The following is a 22313-nucleotide window of genomic DNA, read 5'->3' on the forward strand; positions in this document are numbered from 1 at the left end:
GTCCCCAATGTAGAGATAGATGTAGGGTTCAGGGGTTTAGATTCTGTAATTTAGGCTTAACTTGCAAGATCATCTCAATCATGCGGTGGATATATTGGATAGCTAATGTTTTAAAATAATTCAGGGGCACCTGGGTGGCTCAACTGATTCAATGTCCAACTCTTGATTTCAGCTCAGGCCATCATCTTATGGTCTGAGACTGAGACTTGCATCAGGTTCTGCACTGGATATGAAGCCTGCTTGGAATTCTTCCCCCTCCCCCCATTCACACATGTGCTAAAAATAAATAACTCAATTCAGGCTCACCAATTAACCTGCTAATAAAGACTTTGCCTTTTTGGTATCCTTCCTCTTTCTTCAGCGTCATGTTTCATTGATTTCTGCCTATTGGCATTTAATATACATAAATCACTCTCACCTTCAGGGGGAAAAAAAGCAGCAGCCTACATAGCCCACTATTGATTCCATCTTATTTGCTGCACAATCTTTTTTTCCGGGTATAGAAATTAGTGATTCAACACATACAACACCTGGTGCTCATCACAAGTGCACCCCTTAATCTCCATCACTCATTTAACCCATCCCCCAACCACCTCCCCTCTTGTAACCATCAGTGTGTTCTCTATTAAGAGAACACACTATAGTTAAGTTTCTTGATTTTCCTTATGTTCGTTTTTTAAATTCCAAAGGAGTGAAATCCTATGGTATCTTTGACTTATTCTGCTTAGCATAATACTCTCTAGCTTCAATTGTCATTGCAAATGATAAGACTTTATTCCTTTTTATAGCTGATTAACATTCCACTGTATATACACACCACATCTTCTTTCTCCATTCAGCAGTTCTGATGGACACTTGGACTTTTCCCTTGGTTGGCTATTGTTGATAGTTCTGCTATAAACATTGGGGTATATGTATCCCTTCAAATAACTATGTTTGAATCCTCTGAGTAAATAACTACTAGTGCAATTGCTGGATCCCAGGGTAGTTCTATTTTTAACTTTTTTTTAAGAACCTCCATACTATTCTCCACAGTGGCTATAGCAGTTTGCATTCCCACCAACAGTATAACAGGGTTCCCCTTTCTCTGCATCGTCACGAATACCTATTGTTTCCTGAGTTTTGATTTTAGCCGTTCTGAATGAAGGTAATAACTCACAGTTCTGATTTGCATTTCCCTGATGAGGGATTTTGGGCATCTTTTCATGCTTCACAGTTCATCCTGAAAGACTTAATATTCTTCTCTGCTTCCAACCTCAACTCAGACCTCAACCTACCACATAGTTTTTTGATAATTAGATCACGGAAACTGCTAAGTCACCAATAACTTTTCTGTTGTTAAAAGCTTAATATTCTCATGATTTGATCAGTCTATAGTACTTAATAACATCCATCACTTACCACTCAGTGTTCTCTTGGCTTTCATGACACTATACTTTCTAGGTTTTTACTGACCTTTACGGGTCCTCCTAGTCTCTATTGTGTGTTCTTCTGTTTAGTTCTTACACATTGATGCTCGTCAGGCTTCTGCCCCTGGGCACTATTTTCTTCTCATTTTATACCTCCTCCCTCTAACTTTAATTACTCTTTTAGTGTTGATAACTCCCAAATCCAACCCTTCAGCCTAGACTTTTACCACCTAAATCTCCCACTCATATATCAGCTTATGGGGTATCTCCACTTGGATATTTGATAAGCATTTCAAATGTGACACATCCAAACTGCAATCATCATCCTATCCAAATCCAGTTCTCAGTTACAAGTAACTCAGTTAGAAATATCATAGTATTTTCCAAAAATCTTTCCATTAAAATATATAAGCAACTTTACTTAAGTAAAAACCATTAAATCTTCAAGGACTTTGAGTTTCTTCCATGTGGAGCACATGGGGAAGTAAAAATAAGTAGGGACTCATTTTAGATAAACCTTGGTTGACATTTCTAACTCACCACACAAACCTCATAGGTTGGCAAATATCATACCATCTGAATCTTGAAGCATCAATAAATACCTAACTCTGTAGCAGGACCATAAAATAGCTTAAAAAAAAACAGGCAATTCTATGTTTAAAGATCTTAATTTTATTAAGATCTTTATTAAGATCTTTATTAAATGTTTAAAAGATATTAATTTGCTGACACATAATGTAAAGTGTTCTCACTAAATGGCATGAAACTAGCACCTGAATTCAAAAAGTTAAATCCTCAATATTTACAACTTTTTTAGGCAAGTAGATCACTGGAATTATTCTTCAGTAGAGTATTTATGGGGTTTAATGGAGATTCAACAACCTAAAAAATTACAAGTAACTGAGGATTTAAAACGTTTCCTCTAGGATAATATCTTGAATTCGGTAACTCTGACAATCGTTGACATTTTTAACTCCTAATATACAGCATCCTCTCCTACACTTAACAACATCAGTGATGATGCAGCGTATGTATTTGATCTTGCCATTATAAATAGTTTTAATAGAATTCTATTTTCTGTGTTAGTAATCCTTATTTAATAGAATTCTTTTTAGGTTCAACCCCGAAATACACACCTCCTATATTATATGCTTGAAGTAGAATTTAGGTATTCCTAAGCTTATATTCTAACTTGTTAGTAATCATCTGCCATCAGATTGTTCAGGCATGTCATTTCATTTAGGTAAAGTGCTTAGATACATCTAAGCAACTAAAAGCAGTTCAAAAATTTATAAGAGTAATTTTCAAGATTGCTTTCCCAGTGGGAAACAGCACTGAATAAGACTATAAAGTATATACCAAGAACCAAAGATTTAAGATAGCTACATTCAGGACTTTAGGTGAGAGCCACAAAATTTGGTGGATTTTTAAAATTTATTCATTCATGAGAAACACAGAGAAAGAGAGGCAGACACAGGAAGAGGGAGAAGCAGGCTCCATGCAGGGAGCCCGAGGCGGGACTCGATCCCAGGTCTCCAGCATCACTCCTGGGCTGCAGGCAGCGCTAAACTGCTGAGCCACCCAGGCTGCTGGTGGATTTTTTTTTTCAACTATGAGAATCTTAAATATTAATCTAGCCCATTTTTGCCTCAAATATCAAAACTGAAATTACCAGGACAAATACAAAGCCAACCATCAACAGTGCCCCATGCATTTGCCTGTCTACTTCTACGTGGTCAAAATTCCTATGCACAGCCTACTACCACCCTCTCTTGTGCTCTACTCCTTTCCTTACCACCTGGCTACCTCTACCATCCACTCTCAGCTTCAACACCCCCCACTAGGAAGGCCACCCTGCTCTCTCTGAAGTACTGACTAGGTGCCTGTTTCCATGTGCTTCTTTGTCATCACAGCCCATGAAGCTCTCACCACCTCACAGCAGAGTGCGCTCTTCTGCTGTCCCCTTGACAGTATTATGGGGTCCAGGGAGTACAGATCATCTTTGTATTCCCAGAATCTACGGAAGTACACAGTATCTCTTGTGACTCAAATAATGATAATTAAATAATGACGTTTTTTAAAGAGCTTACTTGGTTTTGAAAATATCATGAAAGGCATGTGTGTTCTATTTTTTTAAACCTAGCTCATGAAATAAAAAAATTGCTGAACTTCAAGGCTACTTGACCCAAATGGAGGTCAATAAATGAACACTTAAGATATTCAAGTCTATTGTTTCTCCTACAATTACACTCAATAACAAAATCATAAACGAATCACCAGAGTAAGTAGTCTCTAAAATATTTAATCTCCATAGTAATCATAGTAATCTCCCCATGTGTACAAGGCTAAAGAAATCCTCCTTTATGGATTCCATGTTAGTATTTTTTCTATTCTAGAGAAAGGAAAATAACCTTTCTTTATAATAATTAACCTTTTAGCCTCTGCTCCTAAAACCTCATTTCATTATCTTTAATCTTTTTCCTCAGAAAACACATTAACACTTGTTCATTCTAAAGAATATGCACATATATAGATACGTAATATATATTCACATATATTTAAAAATTAGGAATGACTACATCTTCTAGATAGTGAAATAAAAACACATAGGTTACCTGATTTGTTAAAGGCAAGTAGTAAAAAATCTCTTTAAAAGCATTTTTGAAAAAAAAAAAAAAACACTACTAGATGCAAAACTATTTCAAATAAATCTAGGTAAAAAGAAAGCCATAATTGAACAATTTCTATTTCTCCTTGATTATAATGCAATCTGCAAACACTGCTAATCATGTGACTGTTCTTATAATAAAGGATTAAACCTTTATTTTTCAGAAATGGATGCTTGGAATCATTTCCATTAAAATATCTTTTCAAATTTAATATTCATACTTACTAACCAAATTGAGCATTTACACTTCACCCTTAAAGACAATAAACATATCTAATGTATGTACAGAAATAGAAATTTTTTAAGTTACGATATGCATATCACCTACCTGTTTGCTTATAAATTGCTAATTCTTGTACAGTTTCCAAAAACTGCCAAAATTTTTCATTACTTTCTTCTGCCATAAATTCACTATTAAAATAAAAGTAATCAGTTAATAGATAGAAATGAAAAATGAAATGAGAAACTACAGCTTAAAATCCAATTATAATTTATGCTTAAAACAAAAACTTCCAAATAGTAAAGTGACTGATTTCCATTTACTATAATACAGAAAGAGAACAAATGATGATTCTTACATGACATTCTTAAGTTACAAGCATATACTCGTGACTGGAAAAGATTGCATGAAATTCCTTCTGACTTTTCCTCATTACTAGCTATAACTAAAAGACAGATAATTTATTGTTTCTTCATGTGAAATACCACTGAGAAGTAGAATCTTTTGTTTTAATTCCAGTGTAGCTAACATACAGTGCTACATTAGTTTCAGGTGTACAACACAGTGATTCATACTGACATACAACACAAGGTGCTCACCAGAACAAGTGCACTCCTTAATCCCCATCACATAGTTCACTCACCCTCCCCTATAACCCCTTTGGCAACCACTAATTTGTTCTCTATAGTTAAGAGTCTGTTTCTTGGTTGTGTCCCTTTTTCCTTTTGCTCATTTGTTTCTTAAAGCCCACATGAGTGAAATCATATGGTATTTGTCTTTCTCTGATAGACTTATTTTATTTAGCATTAAACTCTCTAGTTCTATCCATGTCATTGCAAATTACTGAGAAGTATAATTTAACAGTAATGAAGGAAGTGTTAAAGGTTAAAAAAAAAGACTGCCCGTTTTTCACAAACAAATATTGTTTTTATAAACACTCTTTAAAAACAGTATTATCAGGGCACCTGGGTGGATTAGTCAGTTAAGTGGCCAACTCTTGATTTTGGCTCAGGTCATGATCTTGGGGTCGTGAGATCAAGCCCCACACTGGGCTCTGCACTAGGTGTGGTGAAGCCTGCTTGGAATTCCCTCTTTCCCTCTCCCTCTGCCCCTTCCTCCCTCACTCACATGCTTACTCTATCAAAAAAAACAGTAATGTATATTATTTTTATTTAGCTACTTATTTTTGTAGATGATAGTACTTAAGACATAAAATACCTTAATGAGAAAATTAATAGGAAGTTGGTGTATCAAATTAGATCTTTGGCCTTAAAGCCCAGGCACTTTGATTTTTCCACAGGGTGTAGGTCAGAAAAAAATGACCAATGCCATTTAAAACCTTTGGGAATAATTGGAAAAATAAATAAATAAAACCTTTGGAAATAATGAATTGAGAGGCTACTCAGTCCTGTACAGAACAACAATGTGCAAGACACTCAGAGCAAGTAGATTCAACTATTTAAACTAGAAAGGAAATAGCCATTAAACAGATGGTACAAGGGCACGTGGGTGGCTCAGTGGTTGAATGTCTGCCTTTGGCTCAGGGTGTGATCCCACAGTCCTGGGAGAGTCCCACACTGACTCCTCTCTGCCTATGTCTCTGCCTTGGTCTCTGTCTCTCTCGTTAATGAATAAATAAAATTCTTTAGGAAAAAAAACAGTACAGATTTGTTATTGCCAGCTTATCTTTCTCTCTAGTCTTGGCAAATTTAAACTAATGCTTAATATAAATGGAAAATATGAGGGCATCCAAGACACGTGCAAAATAATTCTTGTGGGTCTGGTCACTAAAGGGGAAAAGGAGGAGAGAAAAACTGATTAATTTATTCACATAAACATAGCAAACACAGGAATTGAAAGCAGTGCACAAACAATTCTTGCTATTAATAGTGTCCAACTCGATGGCATTAAAAAAAAAAAAAAGGGCGGAGAAGGAGAAGGAAAAGTTAAAGGCAGAAGAAACAATGGCATAAACTGGATGTGGCCTGAAAAGGTCAAGAATGTACAAAACCTTAAGCAAAGCAGGGAGCAACACTTAATACCTAGCTGACTTGACTAGAGCTACAGAGAGGCTTGTATACTGTGCAACCACAGGCAGAATGTTCATATGCCAGAATTTACACATTTAAGTAGGATCCTTCCAAGTGTTCACCTTGAGAACATATTCATACACACCTATTCCCTCAATATACCACTGCTCTCAGCACTTTGGGAACTCTTCTGGAATGGACTTCCAGGGGCAATTTGCCAGTAATTCATGAGGAAATATCCTTGAGAGATCATCTACATCAGTTCCTCAGTTAAAGTTTAAAAAAGTAAAAAAGACCCCCAAAACTGGTATTTCCAATTTGTTTACTTGCTTTATACAATATTTAGAACAGTGTTTCCCAAAGAGCTCTACCATAGAGAAATAAAAATGATTTGCATAGAGGATATGTTTATATGTATGAAAGAGCACGACAGTAGTTATAAGAGCAACACCAGTGTTATAAATGCAGTTTTGATGTAGAAGTTATGAGTTATGAAAATTTACCCTCATCAGTCTATAATCATCCCTAGCAAATAGTACTAAATTATAAATTTCTTTAGGTAGGGGGTATACCTCATCCATCTTTGCTTCCTACACAGTGCTCATCATAGGGCCATGCTCAAAATAGGCACTCAAATTTCTAGTCTGAACTAAAAGATTCTAGAGACAGAGACAGGAGAGACAGAAGAGAGATGAGAGACAGGAGAAACAGAGGAGAGGGACAGGAGAGACAGAGAGGAGAGAGACAGGAGAGGCAAGAGAGAGGAGAGAGACAGGAGAGGCGAGAGAGAGGTGAGAGACAGGAGAGGCGAGAGAGAGGCGAGAGACAGGAGAGGTGAGAGAGAGGCGAGAGACAGGTGAGAGACAGGCGAGACAAATTCCCAAGAAAGCTTTAAATTAAAAAAAAAGAATGGAGCTTCCCCAAACAGAAAACCATTATTTCTCCCAAGCTCCTTCTATCTACTCAATGCTTTCAATTCTTCATTTTCCATTTGTTCCTCTCAACCTCTTTGACTTACCTAGAATTCTTATTACAAGAAACATTAAAAACTAGAACGTGAGCAGAATAATGAAGTCTAGAAAACAAAAATGCAAAGTGCAACTGTTAAAGGAACTACCAGCTTCCAGCCTGCTACACTGTCAAAAAGAGATTTGGTTCACGAGGATAAAGTCAAGACTACTAGATAAAAGTTGTAGTGGGAAAGACTGTAGTCTGCATAACAAAGGACTTGCTGACAATTTATATTTGTTCACAAAAGAACAGGTAAGGGCATGAGGGAATAAACATTAAGCATCCTGTCTGGATCATGCAATCAGGACAGTTTCCACAGATCAGGTATATTGTAGAGGTAATTCTGATGGTGGATTGAAGAAGACACTACCTAAAGTAGGTCCCTTCTGTTGAATCAACATTATTGAGTGCCGACTTCTTTTGTACTGAGTCTTGGGAAAACAAGTATGAATAAGAAATACTCTTGGGGCCCTGGGTGGCTCAGTAGGTTGAGTGTCCAACTCTTGATTTTGACTCAGGTCATGGTCTCAGGGTCATGAGATGGAGTCCCATGTTGGGCTCCACGCTCAGCAGGGAGTCTGCTTGAGATTCTCTCACACACCCTCTGCCCCTCCCATTTGTGTTGTCTCTCTTAAATAAATAAATCTTTAAAAAAGAGGGGGAGAGACAGAGAGAAATGGGGAGGGGGGAGAGAAGGAGAGAAAGGGGGGAGGGGGGTAGAAGGGGAAGAGGGGGACAGGGGGGAGGGGAGAAGGTGGGGGGGGGTTGGATTATGTGGGATAGAGGAGACAATTGAAAGGTTCCTTCTCCTCTCTCTTTTCAGAAGAGAGGAGAAACAGACAGAACAGAGAGAAAGAGAGAGGAGAAGAGAGTAGAGCCAGAGAGAGCAGAGAGCCCAAAGATTCTTATTGCTTCTACCAACCCCATATTATAATACTTACTTGCCACCGCACTACTTTTGTACACTATTGCATTGCAAAATATAAATAAGAAATAAGCTTAATAGCCTTGAAGCTCACATTTTAGCACTACTTTTGTACACTATGCCTTGGCAAAATAAATTTATTCATGAGAGAGACAGATGAGAGAGAGAGGCCGAGACAACAAGCAGAGGGAGAAGCAGGTTCCATGGAGGGAACCTGAAGAGGGACTCTCCCAGGTCTCCAGGATCACGCCCTGGGCTGAAGGTGGCGCTAAACTGCTGAGCCACCCAGGCTGCCCACAAAATAAATTTAAATGAAATAATCTTATCCCGTGAAGCTCACATTTTAGCACTTACTTTTGTACACTATGCCTTGCAAAATAAATTTAAATAAGAAATAATCTTATCCCTTGAAGCTCACATTTTAGCCTCAGAGATTAGCATACATACCTTGCAATAAGAATTATTACTGAAGTATTGACCAAATGTTACGAGAACATACTAGAAAGACATTAGTTTTATCAAGGAGAAAGTAATATGCTAAGTCCATAAATAAGGTATCAATGAAGAAAAGACTGTTGCAGAGTATTATATTGCCTTCCTAGGGCTACTGTATCAAAACCACAAACATAGTGGCTTAAAACAAGAGAAATTTATTTGTAAAGGTCAAAGGTCTAAACTCCTGGTGTCAGGGTTAGCACAACAGGTTCCAAAGGTCAGGATCTACATTTATCTTTTGGGGGGCCACCATTCAAGCCACTATAGTCCACCCTGAGCTCCCCAGAATCCATATCTGTCCCACATACAAAATGTATATGCCAAATGTATATACCCCAACATTCTCCAATGTAATCTCAACCCATTAGAATATCATCTCTAAATCAAAAGCTCACATAAATATCACCAGAAGTCTCACATTTTATCATGTAAATCACTTAAAACAGGTATAAGTGAGACACTGGGTATGCTCCACCCTGGGGCAAAATTCTTCTCCATATGTGGACCTATGAACTAGAAAACAAGTTGTGTACTGCCAAAATGCAGTAATGAGATAGGCATTCCAAAGACAGAAATTCCAATTCCATAAAGGAGAAATTAGGAAGAATAGAGGAGTTATCAGTCCCAAACAAGTTCAAAATACAGCAGGACAAATTCTATTAGGTTTCAAGCCCTGAGCATAACCCTCAGTGGCTTGTTGCTCCACTTGCTGTCCTGCTTGCCACAGCTCTGCCTTCCATCTCATAATTCCTTTTTCTTGAAGGGTTGAAGGGTAGCACATGTTTGCAGTTAAGTAGTCTATCAGCCAATTTCCTGCCTATGGGATTTGGAAAGTCTGACAGCCTTGTCTCATTTCATCCTGTCTCTTCTGGTATGAGCCGGCAAGGTTTCTGTTGATACAATAATCAAAATCCTTGGGGGTCTCTTGTATATCTTACCAGGACCATGTTATTAACAAAAAACCCTCCACAGACCCTTCCTGCATAAGCCCACCTCTACTCCTGGCTTCTGCTGAGAGTGCTGAGTGGATCCATGAGTCATATGCCTAACCTATACAGCAAAACAATGTCCAGCCATATATTTGGTCTTCTTTCCAGAGCATGTGTCCCCAACACTGAGTTTCCGCATTTCAACATTCTTTGCAATGGACAAGTGGAGAAGCTCCCATTATCCAGGAGAAGTGCTACAGTCCTCTTTCCTTAACACCTCCATCTTCAGTTTCTCTTTCCTCTTGCATTTTATTATGAACAAGAGGAAACCAGGAAACACTTTTAATGATTTGGTTGGAAAGCTCCTTAGTTAGCTATCTAAGTTCATCACTTAGAAGTTCTGTTTTCCACACAAGTGTAGAATCCAATTCAGCCAGTTTTCTGTCACTAGAAAACAAGGATCATCTTTGTTTCCAATAATAGGTCTCTCATTTCCTTCTTTTTTTTTTTAAGATTTTATTTATTTATTCAGAGAGAGAGAGAGAGAGAGAGAGAGAGAGAGAGAGGCAGAGACACAGGCAGAGAGAGAAGCAGGCTCCATGCAGGGAGCCCGACGTGGGACTCGATCCCCGGTCTCCAGGATCACACCCCGGGCTGCAGGGGGTGCTAAACCGCTGCCCCACTGGGGCTGCCCCCCTCATTTCCTTCTGAGCATTTACCAGCAGTGGATTTAACATTCTTGTTTCTACCAACATTATACTCATAAGGACATAAAGTGTTCCTTATGACAGAAGCTTTATCCCTACCACACTCCCTGGTTTCCTCTAAGTCCTTAGCAGAATCACCTTTAATATTCTTATTTCTACCAACAGTCCCCTCAAGGCAATCTAGGCTTTTTACCATATTTTTCACAACTCTTCCAGCTTTCGCTTGATTTACCAGCTACTTCCCCATTGTTAGTATTTGTTACAGCAGCACTCCACTTTACCAAATCTGTACTGGTTTCCTAGGGCTGCTGTAACAAATTACCAAACATTTGGTAACCTAGAAACAGAAACTTATGGTCTCACAGTTCTGGAGGCCAGAAGTCCAAAATCAGGGTAGTGGTGTGGCTATGAGCCACCAAAGGCTCTAGGGGAGAATCTTTCCTTGCCTCCTCAAGATTCTGGAGGCTACAAGCACTCCCTGGTTTATGGCTACATCAATCCAATGTCTGCCTCTGTTCACAAGGCCTTTTCCTCTTCTATCTCTTATAAGGACATTGGATTTAGATAATCCAGATAATCCACAATGATCTAAAGACCCTTAACTACAAATATCCTTTTTCGAAATAAGGTAACACTAAAGGGTTCCAGCAGTTAGGATGTAGACATCTTTTTGGGAGCTGCCATTTTCCCACTACAAGTGATTAGGCTGGTACATCACATGGGTGCTAAACTGTGAAGGACCTTAAGGAGCATCCTACAAAAGTTCCAGCTCTAAGACTCCAGGACAATGCAAATCAAGATAATGCAACTACAAATCTAAGATTGGAAAAAGTTAGGCTGATTTGGAATGCAGTATGGGATCCATGCAAACTCTGGCAGGAAAATAGAGGAAGACAACACACATTAGGCTAGAATACATTTTTCAATAAAACTATTACATCTGATATCATAAAATACAATGGATCATAATACACTATGAACACTTATGTACCAACAAATCATACACCTAAAAGAAGTGAACTCCTAGAAATAACCTGAGACTGACTCAGAAAGAAGTAGAAAATCTGGACCAATTATAACCAAGGAGATTGAGCCAGTAATCAAAAAACTCCCCAGAAACAAAAGTCCAAGACCAGATGGCTTCAGTGGTGAATTCTACCAAATATTCAAAGAAGATTTAATATCTTTTACAAATTCTTCCAAAACCTTAAAGAAGAGGAAATGCTTCCAAACTCATTTTACAAAGCCAGCATTACCCTAATATCAAGGAGGGGTGGGGGGGAGAAACATACACACACACACACGCCCGCACACACGGAAATTACAGGCCCATGTCCCTGATGACCACAGGCGCAGAAATCCTCAACAAAATGTTGGCAAACTGAATTCAACACTACATTAAAAGGATCACACACTATGATTAAGTGGGACCTATCCCAAGATGCAAGGATGGTTCAACATCCACAAATCGGTCTATGATATACCACATTAACAAAGTGAAAAATAAAAATCAAATGACCACCTTCATACAAAAAAATCATTAAACAAAAGGCAATGCTCATTTATAGTAAAAACTCTTAACAAACTGGGCATAGAGGGAACAAACTTTAACATAATAAAGGCCATAGCTAACATCATACTCAACAGTGGAAAGCTGGAAATTTTTCCTCTAAGATCAGAACAAGGCAAAGATGCTTACTCTCACTTTTATTCAATATAGTACTTAAAATTCTAGCAAGAGCAATTAGGAAAGAAAAGGAAAAGACATCTAAATCCAAAGAAGGAAGTAAAATTGTTACTGTTTGAAGATAACATGATAGTATACATAGAAAACTCTAAAACTCCACCAAAACTATTAGAACAAATAGATAAATTAAGTGACAGGACACAAAAATCAATATAAGAAAATTTGTTGCATTTCTGATACCAAACTATCAGAAAGAGAAATTTAAAAACAATCCCATTAACAATTGCATCAAAAAGAATAAAATATCTAGGAAAAATTTAACCAAGGAGGTAAAAATCTGTATACTGAAAACTATAAGACACTGATAAAATAAATTAAAGATACAAATAAATGGAAAGACACTCCATATGCATGGATTGAAAGAATATTGTTAAAGTGTCCATACTACCCAAGCAATCTACAGATTCGGGGCAATCCCTATTAAAATTCCAAAAACAAAACAAAACAAAAATTCTAATACCAGGGTGCCTGGGTGGCTCAGTCAGTTGAGCAGTTGCCTCTGGCTCAGGTTGTGATCCTAGGGTCCTGGGATCAAGTCTCATGGTGGGCTCCCTCCTCAGCAGGGTAGTCTGCTTCTCTTTCTCTCTCTTCTGCTCATGCTCACTCACTGTCTCTCTCACTCAAATAAATAAATCTTTAAAAAACAAAACTAAATTCCAGTACCATTTTTTTTAAAGATTTTATTTATTTACTCATAGAGACACAGAGAGAAAGAGGCAGAGACACAGGCAGAGGGAGAAGCAGGCTCCATGCGGAGAGCCCGATGTGTGACTCGATCCAGGATCTCCAGGATCATGCCTTGGGCTGCAGGCGGCGCTAAACCGCTGCGCCACCGGGGCTGCCCCACTGTGCTACCAGGGCTGCCCTCCAGTACCATTTTTCACAGAAATAGAATAAACAATCCATAAATGACCCTGAATAAACAAAGCAATTTTGAGAAAGAACAACAAAGCTAGAGGCAACAGGCTTCCTGATTTCGAACTATATCACAAAGCTATCATAATCAAAACAGTATGAGACTGGCATAAAAATAGACACATTAACCAATGGTGCAGAACAGAGAGCCAAGAAATAAATTCTGCATATATGGTCAATTATTTTATAACAGAAAAGCCAAGAATATACAATGGAGAAGGAACAGTCTCTTCAGTAAATGGTGTTGGGAAAACTGGACATCACATGCAAAAGAAACTTCACCCGTCCTACAGCATATACAAAAATTAACTTGAAATGAATTAAGACTTGAACATAAGACCTGAAATGATAAAACTCCCTGAAGAAAACAAAGGCAGTAAGCTCCTTGACATTGGTCTTGTCAATGACTTTTTGGATTTGACATCAAAAGCAAAGGCAACAAAAGCAAAAATAAACAAATGGCACTATGACCAAAATGCTTCTACACAGGGGCAACTGGGTGGCTCGGTCTCATTTATAGAGAACAGACTGGTGGTCATGAGGGTCAGGTAGTGGATAGGTGAAATGGGTGGAGGTGGTCAAAAAGTATGTGAAAATTAATAAAGGGAAAACTCACTAACATGGATTGGGGATATTAGAAGGAAAAGCCAGAAGGGGGAGCTGTACCATTCAATGTCCATGATAGAAAAAATTGTCAATTAGAGACCACTAACAGAAGACTCTTCAACAGGAAAGAATCATCAATTACAGGGACCAACAGGGAAAGACGTACCTTGCATCTCCTACAAGAAACTGACTACCTCTGTAACTCAGCCAAAGAGAAACCATCATCACCCTGAACTCCTGCTTTTTTCCAACAGACTTTCCTTCAAAACAATCCTTTCCAGTTTCCTCTTTCTTCTGTATAAAATAACTGTTCCTCTCTTGTTTGTTGCACTTGCCATAGTTTTGCCATAGCTTGTTTGTCCCTAATTGCAATCCTGTTATTCCTGAGAAAACTCATTTTTGCCCATAAAATAACTGTTTTAAGATTAACATTTGGTTAAAAAAAAAAAAAAAAAACATTTGGTGAACAGAGGTGGGATCCAGAGAGGACCCCCAATCATCTCTGAGGCTGGTCAGCAAACGGGTGCCAGTACCCACAGAGCCAATGGGTTCATGGTTTTCTTGCTACCCTGGAGTTTGAGAATGATCCTCAATGTTCTTCTTAGACTGCTAGCCATGCTCTCTTTGTGTTTGAGCTCTCCAAGCTTTTATTTGGGACTTTAAGGCCTTGTTCTTTCTGTGAGTACTCATTTAGACTTTGATCCGACTCCTTTTCAGAACGGGACTGTTTCTGTTAGAACTGTATCTCGTGTTGAAAAGAAAAGAAATCTCCCAATTTCTTTTTGGGATTAGACCACACCCATTGGAACTACACTAACCTTTAGTCCAACTTCTTTTTGGAACCAAACTGTTCCTATTACAACTATGCTAACCTTTGGTTGGTCCCACTCTTCGGAACCAGATTGTTCACTGGAACTGTACAAGTCTTTGATCTGACTCCTTTTTGAAACTGGACTATTCCTATCAGAAGTTTGATTTCCTTCTGGAACAGACTTTTCCCATTGAAACTGTGCTGTTTAGGAATTTTTCTTTTTCCGTTAGAAAAAAGCCTTTAAGAAATGGGATCCCAGACATCAAAATACTCTGAGTCCTGCTGCCCCCTATGCCTGCTTTGGGGACCCTGGCTGGTTTTTGTTTAAAAACTATGGTCCCTCCTCATCCACATTCCTAAATAAATCTTCTGACTTAGCCAAAACTAATTTATAACTACAATGGCCATGATTTGATCTCCCTAACACTTTTCTCAAAGCTGAACTGGCATTGAGAAGCTGTCAAAGGTGCATGGGATGCCTATTTGGTAGTTTGAAGCTTCCAAATGTTATCAGAAATCTAAAATTGCCTCTCTGCAAAATACAATTTCTAGATTAGCTGAAACAAACTATTACAAAGACCCAAAAGTTTCTGAAGTCTCTCTCTTCCCACTGCCATCTTGTCTCAGGATGGAAGCAGCTATCTTGTGCTCAGATGCCACCTCCGGTGTCATCAGCCTCCTTCCTTTCCATAAAGCCTGCACCTCCTCTATACCCTCAGTTTCCCTGTTCTAATTCTCTAGCTGAATTTACCTTTCCCCTCAAACTTCTCCCCACTCCCTTCTTTCCTGAACCTGTTAAAACCTTCCCCTTTAAAGCTAAGTCTTCTGAGGATCTCAATAAACCCCATATTTATTTAGCCTTGGACTAAGGCTGAATTGTGAGCCATACTTCAAGAGTTTCCTAAAGTGACTGAGGACCTCGATAGGTTTGCTAGAGTCTACCAGAGTTGTTCAAACTTACTAACCTGATTTATGTCAATTAGCCCACATGCTTGTTGGTGAGGGCCAGGCCAAACATTGGATAAAACTAGTCCAGGGAAGGTCCTGAAAGAGATTTAGAGAAACAGACACCTAACTTTTGGCAAGATGCTGAAACACTTGCTGGAAATCTCCACTGAGCAAGAACAGAAGCTCTTCCTGAGCCTGTTGACTGGAACAAAATTTAGACTGCACACAAAAACCTGGTGAAGCCATTCATAAGTACTACAACCAACTCCAAATTGTCTTTAAATTTTTATCTTTCTTTAGATGCTAAATCCACTTAGGTAGCATTTAGCTCTAGGTTTATTAATGGGCTGTTTATTTAAAAGGACCAGGGTTGAATGGGAAACTATGTTCACTCCAGATTCAGTCAATTTGGCAAACTAGATGTTTGCTCACATCCTAGATGTGTCAACCTGCCTGCCCCCACTGGCCAAAAAAAGACCAATAAAATTCTTAAAATTCTTGGTTTTCATCTCCAGCAAATGAAGGCTCCTGAACAAAATTAAAAACCTACTAGTTTGTACTCCTTGCAAAGAGCCAGGACATTGGGGAAAAGATTATTACTGACTTAGGTACTCCTGCAACGTCAGCTCCCTAGCCAGTATTTCCAGTGTCCTCCGAATTCCCAATAGGGCTCTGAGGAGCCACAGAGACTCTTCCCAGTCTCTCTTCTTAATCGACTCAAGAGAAACCACTCTCCAGATTGGGATTGAATCTCTCTATCCTTATTGACACCAGAGCTATCTATACTCTTGGTGCTCAACCCCATTGCTATAAAGCAGCCCTGGAGTACTAAAATGGTCTCAAAGAGTGGAGGGTCTCTAATAAACCTCAGAAAGTTCCTATCTCTAAAGCTACTTCCTTTTGTCTAAGCACTCTGATACACACACCTTTCTCCTTAGTTCCTCTGCCATTCTTCATTTACTGGGCTGAGATTTCTTAGAAAAAATAGACCAGAATTTCCTTTCTCCCAAAAGGGGAAATAATTCTGAAATTTGACCATAGTAATAAAAAAGGCAACCAGGTAAATTAAATGACCCTTTGACATCTTTTATTTGCTCTGAGTCTGACAGCACTATAGTGGAGTCGAGGACAGTGATGATTTGTCCCTACTGGGTCCATCCTCTAGGACAAGATCTTCAACTGATATTGGCAGAATCCACAGTGTACCTCCCATCAAGATTCAAATAGATGCCTCAAAACCTCTCCCTAGAATTAATATTCTATAAATAAAGAAGCCTTTCAAGGCATCAAACTCATAATAGAAGATTACAAAGTTCAAAGCCTCATCATTCCTACACCAATCCCTATAAGATGGCTATTTTATCTATGAGGAAATCCAATGGCCAAGGACGGAGGTTTATCCAGGACCTCTGAGCAATAAATGACCCTGTTATCCCTCAGTACTCTGCTCTTCCTAACCCCATATGCTGACATTCATTCCCACTGGAAGCCAATTTTTCACTGTAATTGATCTCCACAATGCATTCTTCAGTATTCCACTCAATAAGGATAGCCAGTATCTTTTTGCTTTCACTTAGGAAGAATGGAAATACACCTGGACAGTAATGCCAGTTTTACAGAGCCCTTCTTTTCACAAACCTTAGAAGCTGATTTGGATTGTAAGTTTTCTGCAAGTTCTACTTGGATGCAATACCTAAATGATATGCTTCCCTGCACCCCCTTCTCAAACCTCTTCACAGGAAGACAGCATCCACCTGTTAAAACTTTTCGCCATCATGGGAAATAAACACTTCAAAGAAAAAAAATGCTGTTTGCTCAACTCAGGTTTCATGCTTAGGGCACCTAATGTCAGAACAAGGACTACACATGGATCCAGGGAGATTTCCTGGCATCCTGAACTTTCCAAAACCTAGAAGTAACGCCAATTATGAGGTTTTCTTGAACCTTTCTTGGATTCCAAACTTCTATCTTATGCCTCAATCTCTGTATGTTTTACTCAAAAATGTAAAACCCCACCCTATTATTTGGAAAGTTCAAGAAGACAGATGTGTCTTTGCATGTGAGAGGAAAGGGAATACCCTTGGGAGTACTAACCCCAAAACATAGGGCCCATAGGGTATTAGAGCCAACAATTAGATCCTGTGGCAAAGGGATAGCACTCTAGCCTCAAATATTCCTGAAAAAATAATCATGGCATCCTTTTAGCCATCCTTGTATTCTGGCCAAGGGCAAAGCCACATTTATACTGATAGCTGGTATGCCTTGGGGTAGCTTAAGACTTTGGACTATAGAAACAAAATTTTCTTACCTACAATATGGCTAAAACTAAAAATGGCTCTTATGTTCAAAATGTGTCAGATGCCACACTTCTGCAGCTGCTCTGGCTGTTATTAAGGTTCCTGGGCATTCCAGACTCAACTCCCTGGAGGCCAAAGGACACCATCTCACTGATATCTCTGCCCAAAACACTGCTCTCAAAGAAACCAGTAACCTCTGTGATTATCTAAAGAGACGTTCTGCCAAATGATAATTCGGAAAGACCACCAGGAGATACCAAACAATTGTCTGAGTGGGGAAAAACAATATTGGGAATCTTATCACTGTTGGTTCAATAAAGAAAGAGAACTCCAGGGACACCTGGGTGGCTCAGTGGCTCAGCAGTTGAGCATCTGCCTTCAGCTCAGGTCGTAATCCTGGAGTCCTGGGATCCAGTCCCGCATCAGGCTCCCTGCAGGGAGCCTGCTTCTGCCTCTGCCTGTGTCTCTGCTTCCCTGTGTGTGTGTGTCTCATAAATAAATAAATGAAAGAGAAAGAGAAAGAGAGAGAGAGAGAGAGAGAGAGAGAGAGAACACTCTGGTTTGGACCAAAAAACAATCTGGCCCTACCAAAATTGCTAAAGTTCCTACACTTACCACTAAACAGCATTAAACCACTGTGGTTTACTGACACAATGATAACATTTCATGAACCAATAGTGGTGAGGAAGTATTAATGAGGTTGTAAAAAGTGCCTACTTCACTTGCCCCACCTGTCAAAAACATATTCCAGGGAAACCTGTTTGCACAGATGGATTTCATAAAGTGTTCCCAACGAATGGACAGAAACATGTTTCAGTATTGATCTGTATGTTTTCTCACTGGACTGAAGCTTCCCTTGTAGAGAAGCTGCTGCTTCTACTGTGGCTAAAAATTCTGTTAGAAAAAAATGATCCCTACCTGGGGAATCTTCTCAAACTTTATAGTGACTGAGAACCCATTTCACTGATCAGGTGCTTTGACAAGTTAGGGCTGTCTGCCCAGTTTTACAGCACTGTCATGGTGCACATCATCCTCAATCCTCAGAGTTAGTTGAGCATATTAATAACACTATGAAGACTCAATTGGCAAAACTGTAGAGATCTTCCAAACACCCTGGTGAAAAGCACTACCACTGGTTCTTCTAAATCTCTGATCCATCCCCTCGAAACTCAAACTCTTACCCTTTGAGATAGTCACAGATGTCCAATGCACTTGGCCCTTACAGCTCCTTTGACCCACAGCAGATAAAAGGAGATATACTTCAATATTGTAAAGGCCTAATTAATTCTTTAATGCTTTGGTACTGTGACCTTTCTCAAAGTGCACTGCCAGGACAGGGCCTTAAGCATCACATCTCACAAATAAGAGATTCCATTGAAAAAAGGCACCTCCAGAAAGACTGTATTCAATCTTGCTAGAAAGGCTCTTATCAGGAACTGCTAGTTCTTGTGGCACCAAACTCCAAGGAATAGGCTCTTGGAGTCACATGACACATCTAGAGAAATCACCAAACCCTGCCTGGACTGGTACACCATCTGGTGACCTGCAAGTAAAGATTTTCTTGAGTGAAAACAAGAGGAACAACTGATAATGCAGCTTTCTTAATATGTAAGGACCAGACCTGTATACCTCTTCCTCACTGTTTGCTTCTATGATCCCCTTCTTAGAAAGGAAATGTTCTTGTGTGCATTTCCCAAACCCCTGTTAAAGGGAGAAACCTCCTCTCTTGATTATGGCCTTTCAGCAACAGTCTCATCAAAATCTCATGACAAATTAAATTCTCAGCTGCATTTTTTGAAGGGTTAGAAGATTCAGAAGTTACAAATGTCTTTCTTTCATCTGAATTCTTATCTGATTCTGAATTCTTATCCAAATTCATAGTTCCTGAATTTGAAACCTTACATGCTATATTACTGGATAACATTTCAAGTGGTTCTTCTGAAATACTTTTTTTTTTTGGTTTTGTTTTAAAGATTTTATTTATTCATGATTTTATTTATCCCTGCATGGAGCCTGCTTCTCCCTCTGCCTCTCTCTGCCCCTCCCCCATGTATAAATAAATAAAATATTTAAAAATAAATAAAATTAAAAAAATAAACCACTGGGCCACCCTGAAATAATACTATTTTAATACACTTTTGAAGTTTTACTATTTCTGCAAAAAGTTCATTAGTTATTGCTTCATGTTTATACCTGCACTCAATCTCTCAAATGCACTTATTTCATTCTTACAGTGTGCTCTTATAGTATTCACTATTTTTCTCTCATGGCTACTTTAAGTGAGGACTTCTAGGAGGCATACAAGACTCCAGATTTGCCTCCATAGGGAGAACTTTTGTCCCCTAAGTCAAAATAAGTGCCAAAAAATAACCTTCAGCTGGATACTTTCTGACCCAGGAGCCTGGTTTAGAACCATCATACAATTTGGAAGTTGTGTTACTTCTGTTTTTATGTTTTTTTTGTATTTAGTTCCCTGTCAAACTTTTATAAAAATGATATACCCAATTAAGAGAGGAATACAATCCAATACTTACTGTCTTGAAATGATACAGACTTTATTTTTTTAAATTTATGATAGTCACAGAGAGAAAGAGGGAGAGAGGCAGAGACACAGGCAGAGGGAGAAGCAGGCTCCATGCACCGGGAGCCCGATGTGGGATTCGATCCCTGGTCTCCAGGATCGCGCCCCAGGCCAAAGGCAGGCGCTAAACCGCTGCGCCACCCAGGGATCCCTTTTTTTTTTTTTTTGATACTTTAGATAGTTAGGAGGGAGAACTCTGGGGCACTTCCTTTCCTTGTTACTCAAATGTGGCTTTTAGGTGGTTTCCAAGCCCCCTGTGTACTTTCCATCCATTAGGACAAGACAATCAAGAAAGAACCTTTCTGGCACTGAGGGACAAAGTCACTAAATATGAAAAACCTGACTTTCGGTCAGTGATGTTTTCAAGCAAGATTTTGATCAAAAGGGCGTAATGTAAAAATTATTAAATAGAAACCTTATTAAAGTGGATAGGGTATGGAGAAGAGGTCACTGTACCACTCAATATCAATTGCTGGAAGAACAAGCAATTATAGACTCCTAACACAAGATTTGCAACAGGAATCCTCAATAACAGGCCCTAACAGAAAAAGATGTACTTTGCATGTCCTACCAGAAACTGACTAGTCCTGCATCTTAGCCAAAGAGAAACTGTGATCATACTGGGCTCTGGCTCTTCTCCAACAGACTTTTGTTCTAAACAACCCTCCCAAACTTTCTCCGTCTCCATAAAATAAAGTTCCTCTCCCTTGCTTGTTAGACTCGCCTATGGTTTTGCCATAGTTTGTCCCTGATTGCAATTCTGTATTATTCCTGAATAAGTTCATTTTTGCTGGTAAAATAAAATTTTAAGGTTAACAGGTACAAACTTTCAGTTATAAGTCATGGGTATGTAACGTATAGCATGTAGCATGTGACCTATATGCACATTTGAAAGCTCCTAAGATGTTGAAAGTTCTCAACACACACAAAAAAGCTTGTATCTCTGTTAGGTGACAGACATTAACTAGACTAACTGCTGTGATCATTTCACAATATATAAAAATACTAAATATTATGTACACCTCATACTAATACGTGCTGTTAATTATAACTCAAAAAAATAGGTTTAATATCTTAAAAACGCAATGTAGTGTCAGGTGATGGACTCTCTTTCTAAAGGTCCATAAGAGGTTTCTTCGGCGAACTGACAAAAAAGCAGCTGGCATTAAAAGTTCCTGCTAGGGACGCCTGGGTGGCTCAGGGTTGAAGGCCTGCCTTCCGCCCAGGGCGTGATCCCGGAGTCCCAAGATCGAGTCCCGCATCGGGCTCCCTGCATGGAGCCTGCTTCTCTCCCTCTGCCTGTGTGTGCCTGCCCCTTTCTCTCTGTGTCTCTCGTGAATAAATAAATAAAATCTTTAATAAATAAATAATAAATGCTCGTGCTAACTAAAGGGAGGAATATTTTTATTTTTTTATTTTTTATTTTTTTTTTAAAGTGAGGAATATTCAAATGTGGTTTAACTTCTAGAATGCCATGAGCAAAATTCACGAGATAAAAGTTGTGTTTCTGCAAAGTGATAGGAACTCATTTCGGTGGACTCGGGAGGAAATACCTGGCGGGAAGCTGCCTTCTCCACAGGAAGCTCAGGAGCCCATGAAGGAAGAAGGTGTGACCACGAAGCCAGGTGGTTCCAACACCGTCTCCTAAAAAGAACTGCCTACATCAATGGAAGTTGCCTGCGCTGAAGGTCGCGCCCCAGCTCCCATTCTTCCTTTTCTCTTTCGTAAGTGCTCCTGAGATCCAAACGAGTTAAAGGCCGCGACGTTTGGGGAGCCGTGGGCGAGGCAAGGAACCGCATGGGAGCGCCGCGCACCGGGCCTCACGCGAGCAGGCGACGCCGCGACGCCGAGCCCGAGCCGGAGCCCCAGCCCCAGCCCGAGCCCGAGCCCCAGCACGAGGGCGCTGCCGCCGGCCCACGGCGAGCCCGGTCTGAGGCGCCGCGGAGACCGCCCACAGCCCCTCACAGCGCCGACCCGCCCCCGCGCTGGGCTCGGCCACGGGGCCGCCCGCACC

At 39.6% G+C, this 22313-nt stretch overlaps 1 protein-coding gene across 3 annotated transcripts in view; it reads right to left on the reverse strand.

Annotated features, from left to right (window-relative positions):
- UGGT2 (UDP-glucose glycoprotein glucosyltransferase 2) overlaps positions 1-22313 on the reverse strand; it is a 184336-nt gene that overhangs the window by 161827 nt on the left and 196 nt on the right. For 2 of the 3 annotated variants that reach the window (XM_038569879.1, XM_038569881.1), the window contains exon 2: positions 4406-4488. In XM_038569879.1, the coding sequence (XP_038425807.1) occupies positions 4406-4488 (83 nt within the window). Of the gene's footprint in view, positions 1-4405; positions 4489-21852; positions 21986-22313 lie in introns of those variants that run through there. The other variant, XM_038569880.1, reaches the window with a different exon arrangement.

This window comes from Canis lupus, chromosome 22, assembly GCF_011100685.1.
Source record: "Canis lupus familiaris isolate Mischka breed German Shepherd chromosome 22, alternate assembly UU_Cfam_GSD_1.0, whole genome shotgun sequence".
NCBI lineage: Eukaryota > Metazoa > Chordata > Mammalia > Carnivora > Canidae > Canis > Canis lupus.